The 12843-nt window shown below is 35.2% G+C and overlaps 1 protein-coding gene across 1 annotated transcript; it reads right to left on the minus strand.

Annotated features, from left to right (window-relative positions):
- Positions 1–11487: 11487 nt before the first annotated feature.
- LOC101414292 (olfactory receptor 7A10-like) lies at positions 11488–12450 on the minus strand. The gene has a single exon (XM_004482566.2). The coding sequence runs from the start codon at positions 12448–12450 to the stop codon at positions 11488–11490; it is 963 nt and encodes a 320-aa protein (XP_004482623.2).
- Between the last annotated feature and the right edge of the window lie 393 nt (positions 12451–12843).

Here is a 12843-nt window from a genome sequence, read left to right on the forward strand (position 1 = left end):
AGGATTTGGAAATTAAGATCTGGAACCCCTGGCAAGAAAGACATAGTAATTGAGATGTAGCAAATCTGAAAGAAAAAATCTTTAAATCATATTTAATTTTGCAAAGGAAGGCTAAATTACAATTACTGTATTTTACACAAGCAGAAATGGTAAACAGTGCAGATGTCAGTGAAATCATACCTGTAAGAAAGTATTCTGCCAGCATTACCTGAGATAAGGAAAGCATTCCTGCAGCAATTCTGCAAACACCCTACCATCTGGGTGGTGTGACTGTTGGCTAGTGGTGGCTGATGGGATTAGTTTAAATGCTGGAGAAGTATAAAAAACTAGCAATATTAATGTCCTATCTTCTGTGTCTATGCTGATTCTAATTAGACCTTAGAATCACATAGGCAAAATTATTACTGTTAAAAGTAATAACTTTTAAACTGGACAACTCTATGAAAATAAAAGAGAAAGAGAAAAAAATAGAAAAATTCTGGCTGCTTTGTAAGCCTGCAGTTAAATTATGGCTTAGCCCTGTTAGCAAATATTCTCCCTTGCCATCTTGTCCCTCAAAATCTGTTTCTAGTATTGCATGCTACTAGGTATTTGAAATTAAGTAAAGTTGTGTCTGCATATAAACAAATTGAACAACTTATCTGACAAATTTGTTTAATTTTTATGGTAGCATGTTGTAATAAATTTCCTTGTGGACAGTTTCCAACATCACTTGGTATCTTAGGTATGTAAGTTTAGAAGCTTTATATGGTTTATGACTTCCAAAAACAGATATTAGAAGGTGTTTGTAAATTGGTCTGTTCGTCTTGGCATATCAGATTATACTAGATTCAGATGTTTCACTTTTACTTGATTAAATACTGCTTAAAATTACCAGGCCATAAAGCATAAGTTACCTTCCTCACCAAAGTCTGTTGCCATGTGTTGGAGCTAGAAGGCTGACAAAATCTGCAAGGGTTCAGGCTTCCTCATCCTGGCTTGGCTCTGTGGTCCCAGCTTCTTTCAATATCAGCTGTAGGCTGGGATAAGTCTTGCTCTCTCCTGGGGCTCATATCTCTCTGGGCTCAGCTGCTCTTCTCTCTCCACAAGGCCAACTGTATTGTATCAGTTGAATGGCTTCTCTCTTCCTGGGACAATGGTCACATTCAATGGAGATATCTCTCTTTCCTCATGTATCTATTTCTTTGTGTATTTGAGGACTGTATGTTGAGTGAAGCATGCCAGCCATTGAAGGACAAGTACTACATGAACTCTCTGATATGAGTTAAGAAAATCAAGCTGTCTCAGAGAACCAGAGACTGGAAGATAGGCTTAGAGGAAATGGAGAGATGGGAGGAAGGAACGTAACCGAAGCTCACATGGGCAAAGTCTGTGATAAATTGGAGTTAAGAAGTTGTGCTGTGAAGAGAGAAGACAGGGGCAGAGGGATATAATTGGGATGGGCTTTGCAGGCTTGAGGATGGGTAGGGTTTTGAGGAGATTGTTGGGTATATGCATAATAACATAATGTTCAGAAAACTCTTTAGAAAATATAATAAGGGAGGTTTTATGATTTATGGTGTTTGAAAGAGGCCTCAGGCACAGTGTGCACATGCGGCAGACTTCTAGGGAGAGTGTGAGTGCTCATCTTATCATAATGTGTTATATCAGTGGGTGGAGAACCATACAATGAATCTGAAAGTGTTATACCCCCATCCTGGGGAGGCTTGATCTTCTCAAACAGAGGGGAATCTATCTCTAAAGGGCAAGAGTGGCTCCAAATCAGGGAGCACAGACTGATGTTGCAAGCTCTCAACACTGTTGCAATTATCTAGCAATCTTCTCCATCAAGGAGTGAAGCATGGTTTCCACTGTGGGATTTGAGGGGAGCAGGTGAGGAGAATAGAATAGTTGTAAGAGGGGATAACTGGGGGGCATTAGAGGTGTTCTAGATGATCCTGAAATGATGGATCCAGGCCACGTTAAATTACACAGAAAATTTATGAAAGTGTATAGTTTAAAATATAAACCATAATGTAAAGCATAATGTAACCAATTTTTATAAAAGTGTACACTCTAAAATGTACACCATAATGGAACCATGGTTGGTAATTCTGTTTCAATAACTCTATATCAGCTGAAGCAAATGTAATGTCCGCATGGAAATATATTGTTGCTGGGGCAGGTGGAAAAGGGTTTGGTGTTTGGTATATTGGAGTCCCCTAAATTGTATATGTGACTTTATTTCTTTAATATGTATTTTTATTAAGACTGTAAATTTACAAAACAATCATGCACATGTGTGGAATTTTCCTATGGTACCTCTCCATCAACATACTAAATTGTTATGGACCATTTGTTACAAATTATCAGATAATATCTCACACTATTACCACTAATTCTGGCCTACAGTGTACATTTGGAATATTTTTTTCCAAATATCCTGACTATTAACACAGTACATCTTTGGAATTGGTGCAAGAATATTGCAGTATTGCAGTTGACTGTAGTCCATAGGTTATATTAATTGTGTTTTCCCTATGCTTCTCCACATACATTCCACCTTGAAATAGTGGTGTACATTTGTTCTCATTCATTCTTGTACTTATACTATTAATCACAATTCTTATCCACCTCTGGGTTTACTGTATTACTCAAACCCTCAATTTTTCCCTAGCTTTCTTCCAATTGTCATTTATATCCCTAGATTACCCTTTATAGCCCAATCCCATTTATAAATCAGCTGTGTTAATTCTGGTCACTATAATGGGAACACAGCCTCTTGCAATGATTCACCAAAAAATAAATGAGCTCTTTATTTTTTTTTATTTTAAACTTGCTTTTGATACACATTCTTTGGAAGTGTTAACAAACAAAGGAAGACTTGTTTGATGACCTAATAAAAAACTCTGTCTGTGCTCTTTCCTAGTTATGGACCTTGTGCAGATGATCAACCTCTCAGCATCTGTCTTTTGCCATCTATGAAATGAAATAGTAATATACCTACTGTACTAGATTCCTAAGGCTGCCATAATGAATTACTACTGGGTAGATTAAAAGAGCAGTAATTTACTCTCTCAAATTTCTGGAAGCTTAAAATATGTGACTTTAATGTGGCCCAAATATTTTTTGAAAATACAAAAATAATGTAGACACTGAGGAAGAAATGAAAGAGATTCCTTGCCACTCTACATACAGGGCAACATGTATTACAGTGATGAAAGCAAAACATCAAAAACATTTTTATGATATTTTTCATTTTAATACCCTAATTTATTCTTTGTTTTACTGTAGTTTTCAAAATTATTATGTATTCTATTTCTAATCTTTAAACCTATCATTTATATTTCTTTTTCCTATTAATTGAATTTAGCAATATATTAGACTTCATTTTTGAAGAACTTTTGGATCACAGAGGCTTTCTACTATGTCAGGGGAGGAGCAAGGATGGGAGTGTCATTGATAGGGTATGCATGGGTCAGAGGGAGTTCTCCAGGGCATGCATATAAAGTATATAGATATGCACATCTCAGCAGTATGTCAGAGATAGCCAAAGTAGATACAACCCTAAGTAGTGGTGCTACTGTAAGCTACTTTGGAATGTGCTCCTGAGTGATATAGTTGGACTCTGATGTGACCTCTATACACATGCCTCTTCTTTCACTTTTACTGAACCTGTGGCTGGTGCTGAGGTTGGTGTATGATCAGGATCAGGAGATTTGAATCTTGGGCTGACTGTGTGGTGTCTGGGCCCTGAGCCTCAGCAGAGTTCCAGCAATTACTATCCTGTCTGTTAGACATGCCCATGTCAGCTAACTGAGGTTGGGGATGGCCAAACACTACACCATGGAATCAAGAGAGTGTATAACTGCAAGCAGTAGAATTCCATAAGTGAGCCATTTGGGAACTATGCCCCTATCAATTTAGAGGCAGAGTTGGCATCACCATCCAAGAGTCCTCAGGATGGAGGAATAAAATATGGTTTAGAGAGTAGGATTTGCAAGTCTGCTGAGGCTTAGGGTATGGCTGTCATATTGGTAGTCCAGAATTTCAGGTCTCCTGAGTATTAAACTCCCCCAATCAAAAGATCTATGCTGACAGAATGGATAAAAATATGAGCCATCTATATGCAGATTATAAGACAATTACCTTAGAAACAGGGATACAAATTAGTTGAAAGTGAAAGATTGGAAAAAGATACTCCATGCAAAATGTAACAAAAAAAGAGAAGGGGTAGATAATATAAATATTGGAAAAAACAGATTTTAAATGTAAAATATTATAAGAGATACAGAGGCCCTTATATATTAATAAAGGGGAAATCCACAAGGAAGAAATAACAGTCATAAATTTATATGCAACTAACTAGGATGCCCCAAAGTTACCTGAGGCAAACTGGGAAAACTGAAGGGAGAAATAAACATCTCTACAATAATAGTTGGAGATTTCAACACACCACTTACATTATTAGATAGAAGATCAAGAAGGAAACAGAGTGGAAGTGAACTTGGCCCAATGGATAGGGCATCCACTTACCACATGGGAGGTAAGCAGTTCAAACCCCTGACCTCCTTGACCCATGCGGCATTGGCCCATGTGCAGAGCTGATGAGCGCAAGGAGTGCTGTGCCACGTAGGGGTGTCCCCCTCATAGGGGAGTCCCATGCGCAAGGAGTGCACCCTGTAAGGAGAGCCGCTCAGCGTGAAAGACAGTGCAGCCTGCCCAAGAATGGCACCACTCACATGGAGAGCTGACACAACAAGATGACGCAACAGAAAGAAATACAGATTCCTGGTGCCACTGATAAGGATAGAAGCAGTCACAGAAGAACACACAGCGAATGGACACAGACAGCAGACAACTGGGGTGGGGAGGGGGAGAGGGAGGGGGAGAGAAACAAATAAAAAATAAATCTTAATAAAAAAGAAGAAAACAGAGAACTTGAACAATATGGTGAGCAAGCTTGACTGAACAGATATGTACAGAACACTGCACTCAAACTTTGGAATATACATTCTTCTTGAGTGCTCATCGATCTTTCTCCAGGTTAGACAATGTGTTAGGTCACAAGACAGATGCCAAAAAATATAAAAATGATAGAAATATATAAAGAACCATCTCAGATCATAATGGAGTGGACTGGAAATCAGCAAGAGGTGGGAAAGAGATAAATTCACAAATGTGTGGAGGCTGAACAATAGATTCCTAAATAATCAGTGGGTCAAAGAAGAGACTATAAGTGAAAGCAGTAACTATATTGAGAGTAATGAAAATGAGAACACAAGAGGAGTGGGTTGGGGTGGGTGTGGGGTATATGGGAACTTCTTATATTTTTAATGTAACATTATTTGTAATCTATGTATCTTCAAATAATACAATAAAATGGTTAAAATGGAAAATATTATATATATTTTTGCCACAATGTATTTTTTTAAAAAAGGTAAAAGCAGTTGTAGAAAATTGCTAATGTAATTTAGCAGGGATTATTTGAGAACTCCCAATATGCAAAGCAATGAGGGTCTGCAAAATAATTTGGGGATATAGGACAATGAATCAGATTTCTGGGGGGAAAGACTAACCTGGAAACACGCACAACAAAAATAATAAAATTCCAACAGCTAGGAAAAAAAAAAAATTTTCCTTTCGGAAAATTTATAGCCCTAAACATTGGTATTAAAAAGAAGAAAAAGCTAAAATCAAATATCAAACAGCACAACTGCAGAAACTTGTAGTTTCTGCCAACAGGTTGCAAATCAAGCAAAAGGAAATAAATAATAAATACTAAAGCAGAAGTGAATGAAATCAAGAAAAAAATAATAGAGAAAAATTTAAAAAAAACATTGACAAACCCCTAAGTAAATGAACAAAATAGAGGAAAATAAAATAAATAAAATCAGAAATGAAAGGGGCAAATTTATTATTGACCACAGAGAAATTTAAAAATAATTCATAAGTGTATATTATGATCAACTGCCAAAAAACAAGACAACCTAGATGAAATTGCCAAATTACCAGACATGGGCAAACAACTTACACTGATTCTACAAGAAATATAAGAACTTAAGTAAGCAATCAAATTTAAAGAGATTGAATCCAGTCATCAAAAACCTACCAAGAAAGAAATGCTCAGGATCACATGGATTCACAGGTGAATTTAAACTCTTTCAGAACTTGAATAGGAGGGGAATATGGCAAACGAACTTTATTAAGCGATCACTGTCCTATACAAAAGACAAAGGAAGACACTACAAGAAATGAAAATTACAGACTAATCTTTCCAATGAACATAGATTCAAAAATTCTCAACAGAATACTTGCAAACTGAAACCAACAGGACATCAAAAGATATATGCATCATGACCAAATGAGATTTATTCCTGGTATACAAAGGTGTTTCAACATGAAAAATCAATTAACCTAATAAACCCCATTAACAAATTGAAGGGAAAAAACACATGATCATCTCCATAAATGCCAAAAAGGCATTCAACAATTCCACCATTGCTTCTTGATAAAAACATTTCCAAAGATAGGAATAAACTGAAAATTCCTCAATATGATAAAGAGAAGATGTGAAAAACCCACAGCCAATATTCTACTCATTGGGGAAATGTTGAATGCTTTTCCATTAAGACTAGAAAAAAATAAATGATGCCCAATTATGTATGATTGTTATTCAAACTTAGATTTTCTAGGTAGTTGAATTAGACATGATAAAAAAAAAAAGGCATCCAAATAGGAAACAAGGAAATAAAACACTCTTTGTGATGCCATTCTAAATTTTAAAAATTCTGAAATGTCTGTGATAAAGCTAATGGAGCAAATAAACATATTCCACAAAGTGGCATGATACAAGATTAACATACAAAAATGAGTCATGTTTCTGTACACCACTATTGAACAATCTAAGAAGGAAATAAGTGCAAAAATCCAGTCATAAAAGAAAAAAAAACCAATACCAAGGAATCAATTTAAGCAAAAAAGTACAGGACCAATATTCAGAAAATTACCAAACAATAATAAATGAAAACAATGAAGACCTAAACAAATCAAAAGACTTTTCATGTTCATGAATTGTAAGAATAAATATCTTGAAGATGTGGATCCTACTCAAACTGATTTATAGATTTGATGTAATGTCAATCAAAATTCCAACAATTTACTTTACAGACATAGAAAAGGCATTTACCAAATATATTTAAAAGAAAAAGTGAACCTGAAAAGCCAAAAGCATTCTACAAATGAAGAGTGATGTGAAAGGAATTTCATTGCCTGTTTTTTGATATATATTAGAAAGCTACAGTGGTCAAAAGACCATGGTGTTGGCATAAAGTTAGACACACCCATCAATAGAAGTGAGTGTCCAGAAATAAACTCTCACCTCTCTGGGCCAACTGGTTTTCAACAAACCTACCAAAGCCATGTTAATGGGACAAAAGAGTGTTTTGAAAAACAGTACAGGGAAAACTGTACATCCATAACAAATGGAAAGAAAGAGCACACTATTCTCCTTCCCTAGAAACAAATCAACACAAAATGAATCAAAGACCTAAATATAGAAGTCAAGAAAATAAACTATAAGTAATAATTATGTGATCTAAAGATCTTTAAAAAATAAAAAAAAGAATTTAAAAGACAAAAAAGAACTACTAGAAGAAAACATAGGGAAACCTTATGATAGGTGGTGAATTCTTGGGCTGTACACGCAAAGTATGAACAACAAAATATAAAATAGATACATGAGGCCTTCTCAAAATTAAACATTTATGTACCTCACAGGACTTTTTCAAAAGGTATCCAACTCAATGGGAAAAAATACGTGAAATCACATATTCAATATTTGTTTAAGATACATGATCTATAAAGAGAACATGTAACTCAACAATAAAAAGATAAACTACATGATAAAAATTTAGCAAAAACTTGGATAAGTATCTGTCCAAGGAAGAAAAATAAATGGCAAAAAAAAAAAAAAACAGAAAAAACAAAACCTAACCAAAAATTTAAAGAATCTGTATTCAGAAAACTAAAATGAATTGCTAAAAGAAACCAAAGACTTAAGTAAATGGAATGCCATGCAGTGTTCACAGATTGTAAGATTTAATAGTGTTAAGATGTCAGTTTTACTCAAACTATTTTAAAGATGTACCACAATCCCAATAGAAACACAAACATTTTTGAAGAAATGGAAAAACCAAGAATCAAATTTATTTGGAAGGATAATGAGACCCGAATAGACAAACATGTGTCTAAAAAGAAGAGAGTTGGAGAACTCTCACCTCCTGATTTTAGGGAATATTATATAGCTACACAGCAAAACAGCATGGTACTGTCATAAAGACAGACAGATGGTCCAATGATACTGAAATGTGAATTCAGAAATAAACCCTTACATATGCAGTCAAGTGAATCTGACATGGCACTCAAGCCACCCAGCTGACCAACAAAAGTCTATTCAATAAATGATACTGAGAGAACTGGTTATCCACATCCTAAAAAAGAAAAATGACCACTTTCTCACTCCTAATATTAAAGTTAACTGAAAATGGATCAAGGACATAACATAAAAAGTGAAAACAATAAAACTTTCAACTTCCAGAAGAAATTGTAGGACAACATCATCAAGAACTTGTGATAAGCAGGAGTTTCTTAAATCTTTCACCCAAAATGGAGCAATAAAAGAAAAAAAATAGATAAAAAATTAGATAAATGGGACCTCCTCAATATTAAAACTGTCACCTCAAACGGCTTTGTCACAATGTTGAAAAGACATCCAACTCAATGGGAGAAAATATATAGAATTAAAATATTATATAAGCATTTAATATCTATGATATACAGAGATAATTAAACTCAATATTACAAAGACAAACTACCCAATAAAAAAATGGGAAATAGACTTGAAAAGGAAATTGTCCAAAGAAGAATTACAAGTGTTGAAAAATACATGAAAAAAAGATCAACATTACTAGCGATTAGGAAACAAAAATAAAACCAGGTATAATTTCAAACGTATTAGACATTATTAAGAAGTCAGAAAACTGTAAATGTTGGAGATGATATAGAGAAACAGGAATGCTTATTCATTGCTGGCGATAATGTACAGTCACTAGAAAGGACTGTTTAGCAGTTCCTAAGGAAGTTGAATCAATACTTGCCATCTGACACATAAATAGCATTTGAGGATTTATACCCAGAATAACGGAGAGTTGTGACTCAGATAGACATCTGAATATTTTTATTCCTAGTGGCTTTATTCACTTTGTCAAAAGTTGAAAACAATCCAGGTGTCAGTCAACAGACGAATGGATAAACAAACCGTGGTGTATTCAAACGTCAGTATTTTCTGCAGTTTTAAGGAGAAATGGAAGTCATAAATCATATGACAATGTGGAAGAATCTGGAGGATATTATTTTGAGAGAAGCAAGCAAGAAACAAAAGCCCAAATACTGTATGAATACACTAACATGAAATAAATATCTTGTGTAGTCTCATGGAATTAACATTATTAACTTGAATATGGGCCTCCAGAAAATAGAATGAGATTGGAGAATGGAAAGCTGTGAGTTACCTTGTGCAAATTTGGTAAAATGGGTATGTGTTAATCTTTGGAAATGAGTAGAAATGGTGAAAGCCCAACATAATGTTTGCACCTTGTAGTACTATTTTGTGGGTATGAAAGTGGTTTAAAAGGAAATTCTAAAGCCATGCCTACTTTAGAAAGTTTGCAAACAATATAATATGGGACTGTATAACAGTAAAACTTCTTGAAAACAACAAATATGAGTAAAATTTCAAATATAACACTGTTTTTACAAATATAAACACAATTAAACTAGATAGATGGAAAAAGAACAGCAGCTATGTATGTCTGGAGGAGTATAGAAAGAATGAGAGGCGATGAGAATTTTTCTGTTTTTCTGTTTTGGTTTATTATTATTTTTATTGGCATAATGAAAATTTTTAATAATGAATGGACAACTTTGTGATTATACCAGATTCCATTGACTGTACAGTTTAGATGGATTTATACTTCATTAACACTTATCAAAAATTGATTTGTTAACAAAAAAATCCCCTAATAAACATAAACCCATATTATTTTCTGGGATTCACAAAAGAACTTCAAACTGTCACAACTATGTAGCTCCGTCAATAAACATGGAATATCTTTAACTACATTTAATTGTGGCCTGGGCATAAAGTGTTATATTTGTATTGGCTAAAATAATATGCTTTAAGTCACAATGTGCTTCAAAAGGACTTGGTGTTTTTCTGCTGTTGCTTAGAGCTCTGAATCAGTCATGAGAACAAATCCAGACGAGCTTGCTGGAGTACGAGAGGAAATGTGGCTCAGAGATGTATCCACCAAGTGCAATGAATATTCCACGATGATGGAGGAGGTTGTTGTTATGGGAGGAGTGGAGTGAGGGGATTGGGGGGTATATGGGGACCTCACATTTTTAATGTAACATTAAAAATAAATAAAGACAAAAAGTAAAAAGAAAAAAATAATTGTCTCAAACAAGGCCTCTCAAGAGCAGCATATATTCAGGAGAGTCACCACATATAAGATACACCAGCCATGATAAACCAGTGCTTTCCAGTGGACACAGACCTGACAATAGATGCTTGAGGAGCTCAGCAGACATTAGCACAACGTCACACCATAGACTCCCACATAATGCTAATAGCATTATCATAAAATATTTATTTTGAGTTAGCTTGATATGCAGCATAATCCAGTTGATACAACAGTCAACTTGAACAGAACTGTCGGAGTTTAGAATAATGGGCTCCTTCTTATTGTGAACATGTCTTCAGATTTTAAGGCAAATCCATGAACACATTGTTTGTATATTTATTTCAGACAACTCTATTAAAATGTGACCACAGCTGAGATACCAGTCCATCTCATCCAGAAATATTGGAAGTATATGACTGTTTGTGCAGGAACAACTTGTTAGGCTGAATCGCAACAATCCATTCTCTGAGGAAGGTTATGTAGGATTTCAAGCTCTTGTGAGAGTCTTCCTTTGTTCATGAGGATTGACTACAGTTATTTATTTATTTATTTTTTACAATATGATAGTGAATAACTTTTAGTTTTGGAATCCTTTTAAAAAGTTTTGTATAGTTAGTGTACATAAACTGATTTTTCAGAAATGGAAATATCTTTGCATCTGGAATATAAAGCATAAGACACATCTTTGAACACAGACTTGATAAGGTAATGGATGGTAGGATATATAAAAAACTGTTCACCCATGAGCCTTCCAATGTTAATGGTGAAATTTAAGAAGGAAGATATTTGATTTTCCTCAATGTAAAGATTCTTATTTATTAGGAAATAAAATAATTGAAAATATGTACCTCAGTCCTGCATTTAAACTTTTATGTTTTCATATTTAAGTTCACAAATGGCTTTACTGCAGGTTCTATTTCCATGAACATATCAAAGAACTCTAATTACTGCCCTGAAAGGAATTTTGTGCCCAGCAATCCCATCACCTCTGCAGTCTCAGGACAAATGATTTCTTCATGGCTTCACTGCCAAAAATTCTCCTCATGGCCACCTTTATGTCTCTATTCCTTAAACTGTAGATTAAGGGGTTCAACATGGGTGTGACCACAGTGTACAAAACCGAAGCTGGCGCACTTGAACTTGCACTATGCGAAATAGTAGAAGTAAGGTATACACCTAGACTTGTGCAGTAAAATAAGGAGACTGATAAGAGGTGAGATGCACAAGTGGAAAATGCTTTAGATTTTCCCTGAGCTGATGAGATTGCACGTATGGAGGAAACAATCTTAGAATAAGAGTAAAGGACACCAGCGAGGGAACCCACACTCAGAGGCACACCTGCAAAATACATCACTATGTCATTGAAGAAGGTTTCAGAACAGGCAAGGTGGATGATCTGATTAAGTTCACAGAAAAAGTGGGGAATTTCAAAGGGTGAACAAAAGGACAGTCGCAAAACCATTAAACTTTGTAACAGGGAATGTAAGATACTGATGATCCAGCACACCAAAACCAGTAGTGTACAGAGCTGAGAGTTCATGATGACTGTATAATGCAGGGGGTAACAAATGGCCACAAAGCGGTCATAGGCCATCACAGTGAGGAGGAAGTCGTCCATCCCTACAAAGAGTAAGAAAAAGTACATCTGTGTGAGGCAGCCTGCATAGGAAATGGTTTTGCTCTGTGTCTGAATGTTCGACAGCATTTTTGGGACAGTGATGGAGATCAAAAATATGTCACAGAAGGAAAGATTAGAGAGGAAAAAGTACATGGGCGTGTGGAGGTGGGAGTCAGTGATGGTGGCCAGGACAATGAGCAGGTTCCCAATGACAGTGACCAGGTACATGGACAGGAACAGCATGAAGACAAAAGCTTGCAATTCTGGTTCATCTGAAAATCCCAGAAGAAGAAATTCTGAAATTTGAGTATCATTTCCTCGTTCCATGTTGGGAATTTGACTATCAGAGAAGAGAGAAAGGGCATGACTAATTTTCACAGAACCAAGCTTCACCAACTTAGGAAATATGGAATAAATAATATATTGGAGACAAGAAATTCATTTCTATATTTACATTATGCATCTGGTCTTCTTAAGAGTGTTTCTAATATTGACTCTGAATAGGAATTCCTGTCCCCCTGACACTTGCCTCAAAAAATTATGTATCCTACAGAGCTTATGAAAAATATATTCCTTGATTTGAGGAACATATATTGAGTTCCAACTTTGTGCCAGGTATTATCTAAGCAATGATTATACAATGAAAATTGGAGGATGGAGAAAGAATGTAAGAAAATAAGAAACAATCATGCAACATGGTTGAAAAAGACAAGTGCTAAA

This window comes from Dasypus novemcinctus, chromosome 30, assembly GCF_030445035.2.
Source record: "Dasypus novemcinctus isolate mDasNov1 chromosome 30, mDasNov1.1.hap2, whole genome shotgun sequence".
NCBI lineage: Eukaryota > Metazoa > Chordata > Mammalia > Cingulata > Dasypodidae > Dasypus > Dasypus novemcinctus.